The 20,213-nt window shown below is 46.5% G+C and overlaps 1 protein-coding gene across 6 annotated transcripts in view; it reads left to right on the top strand.

Moving 5' to 3' along the window:
• Positions 1 to 20,213, top strand: part of LOC122550812 (protein O-GlcNAcase) — a 74,528-nt gene that overhangs the window by 26,134 nt on the left and 28,181 nt on the right. For all 6 annotated transcript variants that reach the window (XM_043692331.2, XM_043692241.2, XM_043692151.2 and 3 more), the window contains 6 exons: positions 1,240 to 1,338; positions 5,282 to 5,557; positions 7,207 to 7,308; positions 7,964 to 8,562; positions 17,273 to 17,447; positions 19,354 to 19,410. In XM_043692331.2, the coding sequence (XP_043548266.2) occupies positions 1,240 to 1,338; positions 5,282 to 5,557; positions 7,207 to 7,308; positions 7,964 to 8,562; positions 17,273 to 17,447; positions 19,354 to 19,410 (1,308 nt within the window). The remainder of the gene's footprint in view (positions 1 to 1,239; positions 1,339 to 5,281; positions 5,558 to 7,206; positions 7,309 to 7,963; positions 8,563 to 17,272; positions 17,448 to 19,353; positions 19,411 to 20,213) is intronic.

Here is a 20,213-nt window from a genome sequence, read left to right as displayed (position 1 = left end):
ACCCGTGTTGGTACACCACCCCCAATCACATGGGTTTTATGTTTACCTGCTGTTCGTTATGTGAGACTTTACTGGAATCCTTCAAAATGTCCATGTAAACGACTACCACTGGCTCCCCCTTATCAACTCTATTTTTTATATCCTCAAAAAAAATTCCAGTAGATTTATCCAGTAGTTTCCTGCATACTTTCTGGTCCCAGGCACTGGAACACTCTAATTTCCCGCACAAGAAGCAGACCTCTGCACTATTACCCTTAGAAACTGTAGCCCCAAAATAGAGACATTCCATTCTATAAAATATAGTATAAATGATCACTCAATCTTGCTCACCCAATCAGCTGCTTTGTCTCACCTGCGTCACTGTTTAACACTCTTCCCAGAATGCTTCACGGTGATACTGACTGCAGGACACTTTTTCCAGATTGTATTAATACAGTAGAACTGACTGTAATGGGGGTACTAAGATTTTCAGTTGTATTTTCAACTTTTTTTTTTGCAAATAGCACTAAAATGTATACATACTATTTTCAACTAAATAAAATAAGTGTCAGCAGTTTGCTGGTGCATTTCCCAGATCTAATCAGAATCAACACACTTAGTTTAAAATTGGCAGTTAACTGTCAGTTGTCACTAATTAGTGCAAGCTCCTTGGCAATGCTTCCACAATCAGTGTCCTTTTATCAACCAATCACCACTATCGTTGCATGTAATAGAAATATTTTCTCTCCTCCCCCCAACTTGAATTGGTATTCTTGTAAAGTGTCCTGATGAGTGCAAGACAGAAAGCTTCAACAAAATGTCTTTTTTTCAGCAATACTCCAGTTTAAAAATATACACGTAGCAGACACACATCACTCACTTGCAGCGCGCATGTGCGTGTATATATACACACACACACACACACGCATACACACAAACACAAAACCTCTCCCTCTCTCCCCCTCACTCCAGAAGCCCCTATATCTCTAACTAGCTAATCTGAATGAAACAATGTACAAACTCATTTCCTGATTTTAGATTTTAGCCAAGAATGCCCCTCCCCCAAGACCCCACCTAAACCTGTGCTTTCCCCATAGCCACAGGCAGAACCTCAGGTGTTACGTTTCTATGATTGCTGTGATTCTAATGGAAACAGCCTCCCTCTGATATTGTTTGTTTGGTAATCATTCCTAAAATGCACTTGCCAGAAAGAACAAGTGAACCTCTTCTGCCTCCTCTGTGTCTCTGATTGTGTTTCAGAATACTGCAGCTCCCTGTGCTACCCCAGCCTCAGCAAGTCCTACTACCTGAAGGTCATAGGGAACGAGCTTCAGCCTGGCATCGGTATCATCTGGACAGGTACGAGGCAGACACTGCTGCGACTCTGCACTGAGATGTTCTGATAGCTTTGCTCTAAACTGCCTTATCAGACGTTTTCACATAATTCCATCGGCACTTGGGCGGCTTTGGCAAGGTCACATTTAATAACTGCTATCGGTTGATCTCAGGGTTTAAGTATCGACTGTGTGCCAGTAAGGTAAAGGCTAGGTGAGGGTGAAAACTTCCCTTCTCCGAAGGAAGGAAGGAAAGAACTAGCATTCATTTCGAACTGTGCACCACCTCAGGGTTTCCAAATGCAGTGCAAGGCAATGAACTGCTTGAGAAGCTGCTTGGTGAGTGAGCACTTGAATGCGGCTGAATCAAGAAACGTGTTGCTGAATCTTCTCACCTTGCACTCATCAGGGCAGAATGCAAGAATGCCAAATTGCAAAGAGCCATGATAATTAATCCTGCAGAGCAAAGGATGCTGCTTTATAGGCATGTTAACATTGATTAATTGAGAGATTGTCATTACAGAATGCAAATATGCGGCATGGTGGTTAGCACTGCTGCCTCACAGCGCCAAGGACCCGGGTTCGATTCCAGCTTCGGGCGATTGTCTGTGTGGAGTTTGCACATTCTCCCCGTGTCTGCATGGGTTTCCTCCGGGTGCACCGGTTTCCTCCCACAGTCCAAAAGATGTTCAGGTTAGGTGAATTGGCCATGCTAAATTGTCCTTAGTGTCTAGAAAGATGCAGGATTAGCCATGGCAAATGCAGGGATAGGGTAGGTGGGTCTGGGTGGGATGGTTTTCAGAGGGTTGGTGTGGACTCAATGGGCTGAATGGCCTGTTTCCACACTATAACAATTCTGTGAAAGGGTCGCCAATGTCTAACTTTGCACTTCACAACTATTGCTGAAATGGTTTTTGTGATGGCTTCATGTGGCCCAGCCATAAGCACTGGAATTCCTCTTAAACTCTACTTCCCTCTCCTCCTTTTAAGAAACTCCTTAAAACCTACACCCTCAAATGAGATTTTAGTCACTTGTTTTCACATCTCCTTCCTCAGTTTAGTGATCTGAATGATCCATCACCATAACCCTTGACCCCTTTACTAATCAAGAACCTATCCATCTCCACTCAATGACTTGCCTTCCATAGCCCTGTGCCCTGTGGCAATGAGTTCCACAGATTCACCACGCTCTCTAAGAAATTCTTCCTCATCTCGGTTCTTCACTATGCCCTCTAGTCTGTCCTACAAGTGGAAACATCTTCTCGACTTCCAGTCTATTCAGGCCTCTCAGTATTCTGGAAGTTTCAGTGAGATCCCTCCTCATCCTTGTGAACCTCATCAAATACAGAGCCAGAGTCCTCAACTGCCCCTGATATGATGAGCTCTTCATCTCTGGGATCATTCTTATAAACCTCCTCTGGAGTCCCCTCACCAGCGCATCCTTTCTTAGCTACAGGTCCAAAACTGCTCACAATAGTCCAAATGCGGTCTGACCAGAGCCTTGTACAGCCTCAGCATACATCTCTGCTCCTGTATTCTAGCCCTCTTGAAATGAATGCTAACGTTACATTTACCTTCCTAACTGCCAACTGAACCTGTATGTTAACCTTAAGAGAATCCTGAACTAGAATTCCTGAGTCCCTTTATGCTTTAGACTTCCAAGGCCGTTGTCTGTTTAGAAAATGGTCTATGTCTCTATTCTTTCTACCAAAGTGTAGAACCTCACATTTACCCATTTTTTTATTTCTTCTGGAACTTAATTCCCCACTCTCTGGCCTGTGCAAGTCCTTCTGTCCCCGTTTCCTCAACACTACCTGTCCCTCCACCTATCCACAAACATAGCAACAATGCTCTCAGTTCCTTCATTAGTGGAAAACATGAATAGCGGTGGTCCCAACACTAACCCCTGTCACTGGTTGCCATCCTGAAAAATGCCCCTTTATCTCCACTGTCTGCCTTCTGCCAGTCAGCTAGCCCTCTATCCGTGCCAACTTGTCCCTGTCACTATGGGCTCTTCTCTAATTTAGCAGCTTCATGTGCAGCTCCTTCGAAATTCAAATAGCCCATGTCCACTAGCTCTCCTTTGTCTAACTTGCTCAGTGTCTCCTCAAAGAATTCTAACAGGTTTGTCAAGCATGACCTCCTTTTGACAAAGCCGTGCTGACTCAGCCCTATTTTACCATGCACTTCTCAGCACTTTGCAATCTCATCCTAATGGACTCAACTCCTGAGAACAACCGAGGGCAGGCTAATCGCCAATGGCTACCTGTCTTCTGCCTCTCGCTCTTCTTAGCCACTTTCCAGTCCTTTGGCACCTTCCATGAAAGATCACCATCAATGCTTCTACACTCTCCTCAGCTATCTCCTGCAGAACTCTGGGCTGTAGTCCATCCAATCCGAGTGATTTATCCACCTTCAGACCTTTCAGCTTCTTCAACACCTTCTCCTTAGTGATAGCCATTACAGTCACCTCCTGACTCTGGAAGTCTGGTATGCTTCTACTATGAAAACTGATATAAAATACCTATTCAGTTCCTCTGCCATTTCTTTGTTCCCCATTACTACTTCTCCAGCCTCATTTTCAAGCAGTCCAATACCTACACTTGCATCTCTCTTACCTTCTATATATCTAAAATAACTCTTGCAGTCTTCTTTTGTATTACTAACTAGCTTACCCTTATATTTCATCTTATTGCTACTTGTTAGTTATCCTCTGCTGGTTTTTAAAGGCTTCCCAATTCCCTAGCTTCCCACTAATCTTCACCACATTGTTTTTTCTTTTTTATGCTATCCCTATCTTCCCTTGTCAGCCGTCATTGCCCCATTCTTTCCTTAGTGTTTCTTCTTCCTTGGGATGAATTTCTGCTGTGCCTCCTGAATTACCCCCAGAAACTCCTACCATTACTGCTCCATCTTCTTTCCTGGTAGACTCCCTTTCCAATCAACTCTGGCCAGCTGCTCCCCCATGTCATCGTAATTACCTTTGCTCAAATGTAATGCCATCTGATTCCAGCTTCTCTCGCTCTAACCGTAGGATAAATTCTATCATATTATGATCACTGGCCCCTAGCGGTTCCTTGCCTTAAGCTCCCTAATCAAGTCTACATCATTTCCCATCACCATATCCAGAATTGCCTGTTCCTTAGTGGGGTCTATCATAAGCTGGAGAAAGTGAGGTCTGCAGATGCTGGAGATCAGAGCTGAAAATGTGTTGCTGGAAAAGTGCAGCAGGTCAGGCAGCATCCAAGGAACAGGAGAATCGACGTTTCGGGCATAAGCCCTTCCTGAAGAAGGGCTTATGCCCGAAACATCGATTTTCCTGTTCCTTGGATGCTGCCTGACCTGCTGCGCTTTTCCAGCAACACATTTTCAGCTCTATCATAAGCTGCTCCAAAAACCCAACTCATAGTCGTTTTGCAAATTTTCTTGCGATCTGCTGCCAACCTGAATTTACCTGTATATTATTGTAATAGTGCCTCTCCCACATGCCTTTTCTATTCCCGATTTAATTTCTTCCCCACATCCTGTCTACTGCTCGGAGGCCTGAAATGGGGCCTTTTCTCCTTTGCAGTTCCTGAACTGTATGCATCCAGATTCTACACTTTGTGATTCTATTCACCTCTTGTTCTCGATTTAATTTCATTTATTACTGACAAAGTGATCCCATCCCCTCTGCTTGTGCTTTCAATAGGACCCTTGGATGGTTAGTGCCTGGCCTGGCCTGGCCTGGCCTGGATCACACATCTTGTCCAATGGTGCTTTCGTATTCTCTGGTGTGTATACTCGAATGCTGTTCTGGATCCTATCCACATAAAGGCTGCTGTTGATTGTGGAGCCTGATCCTTTTGGGTGGCAGAAGCTCTCCTGAAGAGGAAGGTGTGGCGCTTGGGCATCTTGCCAAGGGGCAAAAAAAAACTACCCCGAAGTGAACTAAATGAGTGTTGTCTTCATTCATCTGCATGTTTTAGGGTCCACTGTTATCTCCAAAGAGATCACTCCCGAATCGGTGGAGGAGGTTCAAGTGGTCATCAAGCGCCAGCCACTGATATGGGACAACCTTCATGCCAATGACTATGCCCAGAGACGTGTCTTCCTCGGTCCCTACAAAGGCCGTGCCTCTAGCCTGGTCTCCAAGCTGCATGGTATGCTGCTCAATCCTAACTGTGAGCTGGAGGCCAATTACCTCCCCATCCACACCCTGGCCACCTGGTATAGGTGTGGCCTCAGAGCAACACGATCGGATGGTACGTGGCAAAGGTCCGGCCGACAGACCAGGGTTAGACCTGGCCTCCACTTCAGCTGGGGGCTGAAGGAGAAGGTGGGAGTTGGGTGGATGTTAAGACACTGGTTCGGAGAGCTACGGTTTGGGGAATGTGCTGGGATTAGGGACTGGAAAGTTGGCTTAGTTTGGGATGGGCTGGAGTTTCAGTGGGTTTGACAGTTTGAGCTATTTTGGATTTTTGGGATTAGCGTGGTTTTGGAGGGAGTTGATTGGAACGTGCTTGAAGGAATTGGGTTGGGGGTATCTGGCTTTGGGAGATTAGTGGGGGGGGGCTGTGTTTGGGGGATATGAGGGAATGTGTGGATTTGGGGAGATGCAGTAATTTGTGTTTAAGGCAGTTAGGATTGGAGTGGGTTATCAGGAAGAGCCCTTGGGTGAGTTGTGGGAGTCAGGGTAGAGTTTAGGGATGGGTTTGGGTTTGTGGCAGGGCCTGTGGGTAGAGATGAGGGCGGTTTGGGACATGTCAAATTGGAATGGAATGAGAGAAATTCCTGCTCGGCCTCCATCACTTCCATCTGGTTGGAAGTTTCCAATCTCAGAGGGTGTTTCAGTAATTGTTGCCCTTCTTCAAAAAATGACTGGTTTGTTAGCAACTGAGTAACATGTGAAGCCATGTCAGAGGGCATTTAGGAGCTCCCCTCCCCCCCGCCCCCACCACCTATTGGTGAGGGAGTGGGATCACAGAGATCCAGACTAGGTAAAGCTAGCAGATCCCCATCTATAAAGGATCAGGTGAACCAAGTGGGAATTTACAACAAGTCGCCACCTTCACCTTCTTCGGGGGGTGGTGGCCTAATGGTATTATCACTGGGCTGTTAATCCAGAGACCCAGATAATATTCTGGGGACCCAGGTTCAAATCCTGGTGGAATTTGAACTCAGTCAAGAAAAAATCTGGAATTAACATTTTAGTGATGACTACAAATCCATTGTCGATCGTTGGAAAAACCCATCTGGTTCACTAATGTCCTTTCGGGAAGGAAACTGCCATCCTTACCTGGTCTGGCCAACATGTGACTCCAGACCCACAGCAATGTGGTTGAATCTTAACTGGTGTCTGAGCAATTAGGGATGGGCAATAATTGCCAGCCTAGCCAGCAATGCCCTCGTCCCATGAATCAATAAAGGAGAAAATATTTTACACTGACACCTAGTCTTCATTTTCCCGTCACCTTGAACCAAAACTAAATTATTTAATTGAGATTCAAACTTATGTTCTGTGGATTGGTAGTCTAATCACCCACTGTACATGGGATGAATTAAGGAATTCTCCAATCGTCAACCATGATGGACTCCCGTGAGATGGGATGGTCTTCATCTGAACCATGCTGGGACCAGAGTCCTAGTGAATCGCATAACTAGGGCTGTACACAGGGCTTTAAACTAAATGAGGGGCTCAGTTATAGGGGAATTATTGGGATCAATTCCAAATTTCCAACTCCCCATTCCCTGGATTTTTGTTTAATTTCGCGGGGGAGTTTGGGGGATGAGGAGGTAAGGGATGGGGTGTTTGAGGGACAGGGCATTTGGGGAATGGAAGGTTTCCATGCTACAGCTGGGAAAGGGTGGGATATTCCAACAAAGCAATTCACTGCAGTTAATCCCATTGCAGATGGTGAGAAGGGCTCTGAGTCACGCCAGTACTGCCCCAACGAAGCCCTGAACTTGGCACTGGCTGACTGGGTAAAGGAAGTGAACAGACCTCTGTGCCCAAGTGAGTGAGTATGTGTGTGTTTTTGGAAGCTTCAGGCCGATTTGCTTAGAGTTTACGAGGTATTGTGGGTAAACAGGTAGGGTGGGTGGAGAGGAGCTGTCTCTCGGTTAAACGAGGGACACGCTCCAAATATTAGGTCCAGCCATTTCAGGAGTGAAATTTGGCAGTCTGTGCTTGCACACTCACAGGGTCATACAAAGGTCCAACAAGGTTTAATTTAACAGAAGGACAAGGAGCAAAGATAATGAATTGGAAAAGGGCCAACGTCAGTGGGTTAGAACAGATTTGTCCCGCGAATAAAACTCCGCGGGAAATTCAGTAATCGATCGATGGGTGGTCTTTTAAAGAGGAGGCTCGTTCACTCCAGCCTGGGATTGGGCAAGCAAAAGCAGAGCTGCCTGGATGATGAGACAGTGAGATAGAGAGGACGGTGAACCAGAAAATGTGTGCATGTGGAAGATTCATAATGGAAGGGCAAATCAAAGCTGACCGTCAGAAATCCAGAGTGGGTGTGGAAGACGAGGCAAAGAGAGATTATGTGGAAAGCTAACATGAGAAAGGTATCAAATGGTTGATTTTCAATTTGGGATCACAAACCCAGATTCCAATGGGAAGGACGGTGGGACTAACTTCCTTGAATCGGTCTTTCCCACAGGTAGGCAGCTGCTTAAGGAGGCAAAAGAAGGACAGGTCAGGAGCAAACCTCATGATGTGGTTAGTCAGAATGGGGACGTTGAACCGAAGACTGAGAAGCCAAGTACAAGCGAGAGTGACTTACTTCCCCAGAGCAGCTCAGCGAAAGAGTTGGAGGTGGACAAAGCCAAAGAGTCATTGGGTGAGGAGACCCACAAGGCTCCGAAGATCGATGTTGGTCAACCAGTGGTAAAAAGTGAGAAGACTTCACCTTTTGGGCCAAGGGATTCTTTGAACGATAGCACTGACAAACTAAGAGATCAGTCAACGGGAACTGGTGACATTGACTATCAGAAATCTTCGGATGGGCCCCTTCCTCACGCTGAGGTTCAGGGGGTGTCAGAGCAGGACAGGGTTGAGGGCAAGGGCCCTCTTTCTCCCCAGGGAAGGGCACCACTCCTCGCGGGCACCTTGACCCTGGCCAATCTGCGGCTGATGGTGGACCTCTTTTACCTGCCCTATGAACATGGAGAGGAGACAGCTGGCCTCCTCCGGGAGTTCCACTGGCTCAAGGCCAACAGTGACTTTGTTAGCGCAAACGCCAAGATGGAGCTGAAGAAGGTGAGTGAGTGAACGTGAAGGCTGGGGCTGGAGTGGGGAGCACCATTAAGGTGCACAGAGAGAAGCTTAGAACACAGAAGGTTTATGGGACATTTGCACCAGTACTCGGAAAGATGGGAACTGTTCCAATGGGATGGTCTTCGTCTGAACCGTGCTGGGACCAAAGTTCTAGCGAATCACATAACTAGGGCTGTACATGGGGTATTAAACTAAATGGGGGGGGTTAGTTATAGAAGAAATTGAAAACTGAATTAAAGGAGGAGGTAAGAGTGCAGAACTCAGGAGAGATTATTAAAATCCCCAGCACAGACACAAATAGGACAGAGTGAATGGGAAGGGTTTGCAACCGAGCTTCAAGCACACTGGATAACCGAATGACAATAAGGAGAGGGACAGTTAATACAGGACTTGAAGGTTTTATACCTGAATGCACGCAGTAGAAGGTAAATGAACTTGCGGCACGGATCGAAATTGGCAAGTATGACGTGGCTGGCATCACGGAGACATGACTGCAACTCTCTTTACGCAGAGAGTTGTGAATGCATGGAATGTATTGCCAGCGGTGGTGGTGGAAGCAGAGTCATTAGGGATATTTAAGTGACTGCTGGACATGTACATGGATAGCAGTGAGTTGAGGGGGCTCGTAGGTTAGGTTATTTTATTTTACGTTAGGACTAATCCTCGGCACAACATCGTGAGCCAAAGGGCCTGTTCTGTGCTGTACTTTCTATGTTCTATGGATCAGGATTGGGAGCTGAATATTCAAGGATACGTACCCGACCGGACAGATCGGCAGGTGGGCAGAGGGGGTGGGGCTTCCTGATGAAGGCTTTTGCCCAAAACGTCGATTTTCTTGCTCCTCGGATGCTGCCTGACCTGCTGTGCTTTTCTAGCACCACTCTGATCTAAACTCTGGTTTCCAGCATCTACAGTCCTCACTTTTGCCTAGAGGGGGTGGAAGTGTATGGTAAACAGGACTAGGTCAGCATGGTTTCATCAAGGGGAAGTCGTGCCTGACAAATCTGCTAGAATTCTTTGAGGAAGTAACGATCAGGTTAGACCAAAGAGAGCCTATGGATGTTATCTACCTGGACTTTGACAAGGTGCCACACAGGAGGCTACTAAGTAAGATAAGGGCCCATGGTGTCAGAGGCAAGATGCTGGCATGGATGGAAGCTTGGCTGTCTGGCAGGAAGCAGAGTGGGGATAAAAGGGTCCCTCTCAGGATGGCAGCTGGGTAACAAGTGGTGTTCCGCAAGGCTCAGTGTTGAGACAACAACTTTTCACTTTATACATTAATGATCTGGATGAAGGAACTGAGGGCATTCTGGCTAAGTTTGCAAATGATACAGAGATAGGTAGAGGGACAGGTAGTATTGAGGAGGCAGGGAGGCTGCAGAAGGATTTGGACAAGTTAGGAGAGCAGGCAAAGGAGAGCCGATGGAGTACAATGTGGGAAAGTGTGAGGTCATGCGCTTTGGTAGGAAGAATAGAGGCATGGGCTAGTTTCTAAATGGGGAGAAAATTCAGAAGTCTGAAGTGCAAAGGGACTTGGGAGTTCAAGTCCAGGATATTCTCAAGGTAAACTTGCAGGTTGAGTAAGTAGTTAGGGAAGCACATGCAATCATGGTATTTATTTTGACAGGACTTGAATATAAAAACAGGGATGTACTTCTGAGGCTCTATAAGGCTGTGGTCAGACCACATTTGGAGTATTGTGCGCAATTTTGGGCCCCATATCTCAGGACGGATGTACTAACCCTGGAGTGTGTTCAGAGGAGATTCACGAGAATGGTCCCAGGAATGAATAGCTTAACACACAAGGAACATGTGAGGACTCTGGGTTTACACCAGATGGAGTTTAGCAGGATGAGGGGGGATCTAATTGAAACTGACAGAATACTGAATGGCCTGGATAGATTAGATGTTGGGAAGATGTTTCCATTGGTAGGAGAGACCAGGACCCGAGGGTATAGCATTAGAGGAAAAGGAAGATCTTTTAGAATGGAGATAAGGAGAAACTTCTTCAGCCAGAAAGTGGGGTATCTATGGAATTCACTGCCACAGAACATTGTAGAGGGCAGGTCATTGGGTATATTTAAGACTGAGATCGATAGGTCCTTGAGTATCAAGGGGATCAAGATTATGGGGAGAAAGCGGCAGCCATGACTGAATGGTGGAGCAGACTCGATGGGCTGAATGGCCTAATTTCTGCTCCTATGTCTTATGGCTTTATGACCTTGTGATAAGGTGAACATTGGGCCCAGATACCTTCACTGTCCTTTTGAACTCTCCAGTTATCCCCACTTCCTCTGACTCTTTTGCTGCAGGAAACGATTTCTCCATCTTGACCATATCAAAGCCCTTCATGATTTTGAACATCTTTAATTAAGCTCCCGTTTCTGTCCCTTGCCTAGTCTTTTCTGTCTCTCCACAGAACTAAAATCCCTCCTGCTTCACAACTTAATTCTCCTCTGTATCTTCTCCAAGGCTTTGCTATCCAACCCAAATCATTGTGCCCAGATTAAAAAAAAAATTCATTGACAGGTCGTGGGTGTCGCTGGCTAGGTCATCATTTATTGTCTATCCCTCATTAGGTTCAGTTAATTTCATCAACCCCTGGGTTCAGTGAAGAGTCAAACCAGGTTGCTGTGGGTCTGGAGTCACATGTAGGCCAGACCAGGTAAGGATGGCAGTTTCCTTCCATAACTGACATTAGTGAACCAGATGGGATTTTCCTGACAATGGTTTCATGATCATCATTAGGCTTGCAATTCTCAGTATTTGTTGGATTCAAATTCTGCCATGATATGATTTGTGTACACAGCTTTACCTGGGTCTCTGGATGAATAGTTTACTGATGAAATGCCGTAACTCCCATTGTTTATGGGCAAAAGCTCTGCAGATGCTGGACTCCAAATGAGACAGGCAAGAGGCTGGAAGAACGCAGCAAGCCAGGCAGTATCAGGAGGTGGAGATGTTGACGTTTTGCTGAACAAGGGTTACACCTGAAATGTTGGCTTCTCCACCTCCTGATGCTGCCTGGCCTGCTGCGTTTTTCCAGCCTCTTGCCTATCTTCTTGATTAAGAGCTGGGTGGAGACCCGGCCTTTAGGTTCCATTGACAACTCCGTGGCCCAGTCCATAAGACATAGGAGTGGAAGTAAGGCCATTCAGCCCGTCGAGGAGAAAGTGAGGTCTGCAGATGCTGGAGATCAGAGTTGAGAGTGTGTTGCTAGAAAAGAACAGCAGGTTAGGCAGCATCCAAGGAGCAGGAAAATCGACGTTTCGGGCTGGGGCCCTTCATCAGGAACTTGCTGCTCGGATGCTGCCTGACCTACTGTGCTTTTCCAACAACACACTCTCTATTCGCCCCATCGAGTCCACTCCGCCATTCAATCATGGCTGATGGGCATTCCAATGCCGCACTCTCCCTGTATCCCTTAATTTCTTGCGAGATTAAGAATTTATCAATCTCTGCCTTGAAGACATTTAAAGTCCCAGCCTCCACTGCGCTCTGTGGCAATGAATACTACCGGCCAGCCACACTCTGGCTGAAGAAATGTCTCCTCATTTCCGTTCTAAATTGACCCTCTCTAATTTTAAGGCTGTGCCCAAGGGTCCTAGTCTCCCCGCCTGACGGAAAAAAATTCCCGGTGTCCACCCTTTCTAAGCCATGCATTATCTAGTAAGTTTCTATTAGATCTCCCCATAACCTTCTAAACTCTAATGAATACAATCTCAGGATCCTTAGCCATTCATCATATGTTAGGCCTACCATTCCAGGGATCATCCGTGTGAATCTCTGCTGGATACGCTCCAGTGCCAGTATGTCCTTTCTGAGGTGAATGACAACATGGAGAAATTGAGGGTGGGAGGTGTGGGGAGGAAGGGAGTTCAGGGAGCAGAGTAACTTGAGTGGGGGATGCATTGCGAGCAGCTCTAGGTACTCTCAGGTTACCTAGGTGAGGGTCGAGGTGGTGAGGGGAATGGAAAATGCTAAGGTCAGGATTGGGAGGTCAGGGTTATCAGAGCAGGGAGATGAGCAATGGGCTGGAGAGATTTGGTCACTGGAGGTCATAGCACGGAAGAAAAAGACCCTTTGTCCTGTCACACCCACAACTCTCTCACAAAGAGAAACAAATGTTCAGCATCTATCCTGAAATAGTCATAGAGGTCAAAAGCACAGAAAAAGGCTCTTCACTCCATCACACCTCTGCTGGTCAAAAACAACCACACCTAACTTATTCTAACCCCATTTTCCAGCACTAGGCACATAGCCTTGGCATTGCAAGTGCACATCTCAATATGTGAACAATGTGATGAGGATATCTGCCTCTCCCACCATTACAGGCACTCAGTTCCACATTCCCATCACTGGGACAAAATGAGGACTGCAGATGCTGGAGATCAGAGTCGAGAGTGTGGTGCTGGAAAAGCACAGCTGGTCAGGCAGTATCAGAGGAGCAGGAGAATTGACATTTCGGGTAAAATGCCCTTAATCAGGAATGAGGCTGTGAGCCGAGGGAGTGGTGAGATACCCCCAAAAGGCCTCCTTTAAAGACCACAATTTCCCCTCCCACGTGGTCGTTGAAGCCCTTCAGCGCATCTCATCCACTTCTTGCACCTCCACCCTCGAACCTTACCCCTCCAACTGCTACAAGGACAGAACCTCCCCCCGGTCCTCACCTTTCACCTCACAACCTCCACATACATCGCATCATCCGACGCCATTTCGCCACCTAGAAATGGATCCCACCACCAGAGATATAGTTCTTTCTCTACCCCACCCGCTTTCCGTAAAGACCATTCGCTCCATGATTCCCTCATCAGGTCCACACTCCCCACCAACTCACCGGCACCTTCCCCTGCCACTGCAGGAATTGCAAAGCCTGTGCCCGCACCTCTTCCCTCACCTCTGTTCAAGGCACCAAAAGAGCCCTTCCACATCTGCAAAGTTTCACATCAAAGTTTCATCTGCATTTCCACACATGTCATTTATTGTATCCGTTGCTCCTGATGCGGTCTTCTCTACATTGGGGAGACAGGACGCCTACTTTGCAGATCACTTCTGAGAACATCTCTGGGACACCCGCACCAACCAACCCCACCAACCTGTGGCTGAACACTTCAACCCACCGCACCCCCACTCAACTCCGCCAAGGCCATCCTCCATCGCCACTCCCTCACCACCCGACGCCTGGAGGAAGAACACCTCATCTTCCACCTGGGACCCTCCAACCTCATGGTATCAATGTTGACTTCACCAGTTTCCTCATTTCCCCACCGCCCTATCTTACCCCAGTTCCAACCTTCCAGCTCAGCAGCACTCTTGTGACCTGTCCTACCTATCCATCTTCCTTCCCATCTATCCGGTCAACCTTTCCCTCCGACCTATCACCTTTACCTCCATCCACCTATTGCACTCTCAGCTACCTTCCCCCCACCCCCCTCAGTCTCCTTCCCATTTATCTCTCCTCCCCCTCTGCTCACAGTCTTATTCCTGATGAAGGGCTTTTGCCCGAAACATCGATCTCCACCTCCTCAGATGCTGCCTGACCTGCTGTGCCTATCCAGCATCACACTCTCGGCGCCAATTACACTTGACCCAGTGAGGAGTGAGACTTAATTTCCTTGTGGATTTTTAAAATAATCATGTCACGGGAGAGAGGGTGGGGAAAAGTTTGAGAAAGAACAAGGACTTCTTGTCTTCTGCATCACACCCCCAGAAATGTGCCCTTTATTTTATATTGTCTCTCAATGTCCTTCCTACCAGTGTCCCATCTTTCAGCTAAACCGTAGAACATACAATATCAGAGCAGAATTAGGCCATTTGGCCCATCAGTTCTGCTCCACTATTCGATCATGGCTGATTTATTTCACCACCCCATTCTCCTGCCTTCTCCTGTAACCCTGATCCAAGAACCTCTCTAGCTTTGTCTTAAATACACTTAATGACTTCTGTGGCAACGAGTTTCACAGATTCACCATTCTCTGGCTGAAGACATGCCTCATTAGCTCCGTTATAAAGTGTTATTCCTTCGCTCAGTGGCTGTGCCCTCAGGTCCTAGAGTCTCCTATCAGTGGTAACATCTTCTCCAAGTCCACTCTATCCAGGCCTCTCAGTATTCTGGAAGTTTCAATCAGATCTCCCCCACCCCAATCCTTCTAAACTCCATCAAGTACAGACACAGAGTCCTCAACCGTTCCTCATATGACAAGCCCTTCCTCTCCAGGATCTTTGTTGTAAACCTCCTCTGGACCCCCTCCAACACCAGTACATCCTTCCTTAGATACAGGTCCAAAACTGCTCACAATATTCCAAATGGGGTCTGACCAGAGCTTTATACAGCTTCAGCAGTACATTTCTGCTCTTGTTTTCTCACCCTCCTGAAATAAATGCTAACCTTGCATTTACCTTACTAACTGCCAACTGAACCTGCATGTTAACCTTAAGAGAATCCTGAACAAGGACTCCCAAGTCCCTTTGTACTTCAGATTTCCAAAGCCTTTCCCTATTCAGAAAATGTCTACACCCCTCCTTTTTTTTCTTCTATCAGATCTATACATTGAATCCCAGCTGCCATCTGACAGCTGAGTCCTTTTGAAGTTTGACACTGTCTTCCTCATGATTTGCAGTGCTTCCAGGTTTTGTGTCAACTGGACATTTTGAAAGTTTGTCCTTCACCCCAAGGTGCAGATCATGGATGCATATCAGGAAAAGCAAGGGCCCTAACACTGACCTCACAGAACTCCTCCACAAACTGATGTCCTGCTCGAAAAGCTTCCATTAACCATGACTCTGTTGTCACTCGACAACTCTGTATCCATGTTGCTATTATCCCTTTTATTCCATGAGACCTAATTGTGCTCACACGTCTGGTATGCAGCTCATTATCAGATGCCTTCTGGAAGTCCATGTACACCACATCAACAGCGTTACCTTCTACAACCCTCCCTATTGTATCTGTTAATCTGAGAGCTGTACTTAGGAAAAGCTTCAGATCTTAGACACAAAATTCGCCACTACCCTCACACCACCCCGATAGGAAAGGAAAAATAACTTTTTATTTTATTTAATTAATAGTGAGCACGTCACTGGCTAGGCCAAAACTTATTGCCCATTCTCAATGTCAAGAGTCAACCACGTTGCTGTGGGTCTGGAGTCACATGTAGGCCTGACCCAGTAAGGATGACAGATTTCGTTCCCTAAAGGACATTAGTGAACCAGATAGGTTTTCCCTCAATGAGTTACTGCTGATCTTCAGGCCCTTAAGTTAATTGAATTTAAATTCCATCATCACCATGGCAGGATTTGAACCTGGGTCTCCAGAACATTACTTGGGTCTCTGGATTAACAGTCCAGCAATAATGCCACAAGGCCACTGTTTCCCCTTGGTGTTGTTTAGCTCTGTGTGAGACAGGGACTGATTCAAGAGCTAACTGGATTGATGGGTGACTAAGGAGAGGGTTGGAGGAACGGGCTTTTTATTAAAAGGGCGTCATGGGTGTGTGGAGATCTTGTGACACAGAGGGCAGCGGTCCTGCCTCTCAACCAGAAACCCTAAGTTCAAATCTCATTGCAGGGTGTGATAGCCGTGGATAGTGCAATTGTAAAGAATCAATCCTTGCAACACATGCCCTGGCAGTAAGAGCGGGAGACATGTCCAGTTAATTATTAAATTGAACTTCTGCCACCACTCTCCATAGCTCCAAATTAGAACATGTGCATGTTGTCACCTGAACTGTAACGCACAGGGGAATGAGATCAAAGCTTAGAGTCATAGAGATGTACAGCATGGAAGCAGGCCCTTCGGTCCAACCCGTCCATGCCGACCAAATATCCCAACACAATCTAGTCCCACCTGCCAGCACTTGGCCCATATCCCTCCAAACCCTTCCTATTCATATACCCATCCAGATGTCTTTGTACCAGCCTCCACCACTTCCTCTGGCAGCTCATTCCATACACTTAATCAAGAAAGAACCCACTCTACTCATTTCTGCAGACTTTCTGTAGGCCACTTAAAACAATTAACTGATCTGATTCTGTGCTGTGAACTTCGCCCAAACAGTTCCTCCAAGATTAGTTGTGAATTTCACTGTTTGTTAATTTTCCCAGACGCACTCCGATGTCCAGTGATTTATGAATTCAAACATCAAAGGCAGTAACTGTGCAGGTTCTCTCTCTCTCTCTCTCTCTCTCTCTCTCTCTCCTGCACTGTCCTCATGATGTGCTTCCTTTGTTCTTCTCCCTTTTAAAACTGCTGTTGTTTTGACTTTTGTTTTCCCCAAAGTTCCAAAACAATGCAACAGCATATAAAACAGTAATTGCTGCTCCTGGAATTCAAGGAAATCACCTCCAACACCTAAAATACCTCAAAAAAAGGAGCAGCTGTTACAGCCAGAAATTTTTCCCGTCCTCCAATTTGGATTCCCCAGAATCCTTGTTGATTAAGGGCAAGCTAGGGTGAGACCGATGGACATGAATCGGATGGAAAGAGGGAGTGACATCGATGAGGTTTGGATTAAAAGAAGGAGGTGGTTGGAATGAAGTTGAACAATGAGTAAGAAGGAAGTGCTGGAGGGAGGGGTAAAATGAGAAAGGATTTGGGGTGCGAGAATTTGAGATGGTGCAGGCTAACAGAGTGGAGCTAGCTGTGCTGAATAACAGCCCTGTGACCTGTTCTCCACCTGTCTCGTTGTCACAGGGGGAGGAGTGGAGAGCCCGGGCATCTGCTTTCCAGCTGGCGTGTGATAGGATCGACCAACTCTTTCGACAATTCATGAGCAGCTCCAACAGGGCAATAGTCTACGACCTTTACCCCTACCTCTGGGACATCAGGAACACACTTGTGGTTGCCAAGGCCTTTGTGATGTGGCTGGGTGAGTGAGAGACTCCATTGCATTGTTTGTGCTCAAGACCCAGGAAGGGGGCAGTGCTCCAGGGGGACTGTGTGGTAACATTGGCTTTGGGTTTGTATGTGAGCCCTAGGGAGTCACTTTCAGTATCAGGCAGGGGTAGTAGCAAACAGTGTAACCAGTTCATCTTTCACAATATTTACTGTCCAAAGGAATAGTTAATAATATAAACAAAGGGCTTCAACAACAGTCATTCAATAAGATCATAGCTGTTCTGTTTGTGGTCTCCCTGTTCAGTCTATCAAAAATCTATTTCACTTTGTCTATAAGCAATAACCCTTCTAAATATACTTCAACACACACCGACAGACGCAGACATGTGTGCACACTCACACACAGATGCACACATAAACACACGCACACAGATAGATGTGTACACAGACAGATGCACACACAGACACATGCAGACAGACAGATGCGCACATAGACACGTGCACACAGACAGATACACATGCACAGACGCGCGCACACGCGCACAGACAGACGCGCAGACAGACACATGCACAGACAGACACATGCACAGTTGCACACATAGACACGTGCCAACAGACAGACATACACGCGCGGACAGATGCATGCAGTTAGGCGCAAACACAGACACGTGCACATAGACACAGACACGCGCACGTAGACAAATGTGGACATAGACACACACACAGACAGACACACGGTCACAGACATGCGCACATAGACAGATGTGGACACAGACACGCGCACAGATACGTGGACACACACACAGACAGGCACACAGTCACAGTCATGCACACATAGACACACAAATGCATACAGACGCGAGGACACAGGCAGACGTGCAGACAGGCAGAAGCGCGCACGGACAGACGCGCACACGGACAGACACACTGACACACAAACACAGATGGATGCACACAGATGCATATGCACACACAGATGAGCACGCACACATTCACGCACAAACAGGTACTCAGGCATACAAACTTATGGGAAAAGAAAATACTTTCTCTGCAGAGATTAACTTTGGGGAGAAAACAACTTTGGCCAATAATTCTTAGTTTTTGAACAGTCGACTATAGGATCATAGAGCTATACAACTCATCCATTCGTACCAGCTGTTCTAAAGTAATCTAGTCCATTTGCCAACATTTGGCCCCAATCCCTCTAAACCCTTCCTATACATGTACTTATCCAGATGTCTTTCAAATGTTGTAATTATGCCAGCCTCCACCAGTTCGCCTGGCAGACAAAATGAGAATACTTGAAATATTCAAGATGGCAATCAGTTGGCATCCTGGCACATATAATTGACTGTCTCAAAACAGAAGACCGTTGTTACTGGGGCATTTGCAGATGCAATTCATTCAGGAATTGTGAGGAAAACCTGTTTGTGGCTTTTCCGGAGCCCAGCTGGGCTGCAGTGGACCCTCAATAAGGGTGTCACAGAAGGTTTCGTGGTGACTGCCTCAGCAGACTATACTCCAACTGAATTCCTAAATATATCACAATAACCACAGCTCTTGACCGCCATAGACCCAGACATGTGACTTTCAATAAATCCAGCAATTAAGTGAAGATGTGGACTTGATGTAAATCCAGCGGCTGTCCACTTAGCTGCAATGTTACTTAGCTTGATTTCCAATAAGTATTTTTTAACAAAATATGCCTCATTGCCCTTTCATTGATCCCCTATCGAGAAAGAAATTTCCAGGTGTCTCATTAATCTTCAAATGAAGCACTGTCCACAATCCTTTACATCTGAATGCTTTAAAAAAAACGCGATGGAACATCTTACTAGCAGTGGAGAGCAGGGTAGTGGCTGTTATGGGAATTAACATGGTGATAACTCTACACGCCTGTAACGATCTCTTGTTAATAATGAATTATTGTTCCCTAGATGGCAGAATCGAGAGGGACACCTACTCATTCAACTCCTGGATGAACTGTTTCCAGTGTGAGTGGAGTTTTAATAACATCATAACTCTCGTTGCGGTTGCAGAGATGTGGACTCAATAGCAATAATTTGCTCTTTATGAAACATTAGCACAGTAAGACACCTCAAGTTGTGCTACAGGAGAGTTTGTTTTTGGTTTCTTTATTTGACCATGGGATTTGAGCATCACTAGCTTGGCCAGCATTTGTTGCATATCCCAAATCTATCGGGTATGATTCTTTGAGAGCTTGCTGTGTACACACTGCGACTGTGCTCCCCCCTTCAGCAACATCACAGAAGCAGAGAAGTTAATCAATTCTGGTCTCCTTCCTATTGGAAAGATGTTGTGAAACTTGAAAGGGTTCAGATAAGGTTTACAAGAATATTGCCAGGGTTGGAGGATTTGAGCTAGAGGGAGAGGCTGAACAGGCTGGGGCTGTTTTCCCTGGAGTGTCGGAGGCTGAGGGGTGACCTTATAGAGGTTTACAAAATTATGCATGGATAGGATAAATAGGCAAAGTCTTTTCCCTGGGGTCGGGGAGTCCGGAACTAGAGGGCATAGGTTTATGGTGAGAGGGGAAAGATATAAAAGAGACCTAAGGGGCAGCTTTTTCGCACAGAGGGTGGTACGTGTATAGAATGAGCTGCCAGAGGATGTGGTGGAGGCTGGTACAATTGCAACATTTAAGAGGCATCTGGATGGGTATATGAATAGGAAGGGTTTGGCGGGATATGGGCCGGGTGCTGGCAGGTGGGACTAGTTTGGGTTGGGATATCTGGTCGGCATGGACGGGTTGGACTGAAGGGTCTGTTTCCATGCTGTA

The sequence above is a fragment of the Chiloscyllium plagiosum genome, unplaced genomic scaffold, assembly GCF_037043375.1.
Source record: "Chiloscyllium plagiosum isolate Xiang-an unplaced genomic scaffold, Cpla_swu_hap1 HiC_scaffold_1, whole genome shotgun sequence".
NCBI classification, from domain to species: domain Eukaryota; kingdom Metazoa; phylum Chordata; class Chondrichthyes; order Orectolobiformes; family Hemiscylliidae; genus Chiloscyllium; species Chiloscyllium plagiosum.
Note: the sequence above shows the minus strand (reverse complement) of the source record. Positions and strands in the feature narration are given on the sequence as shown.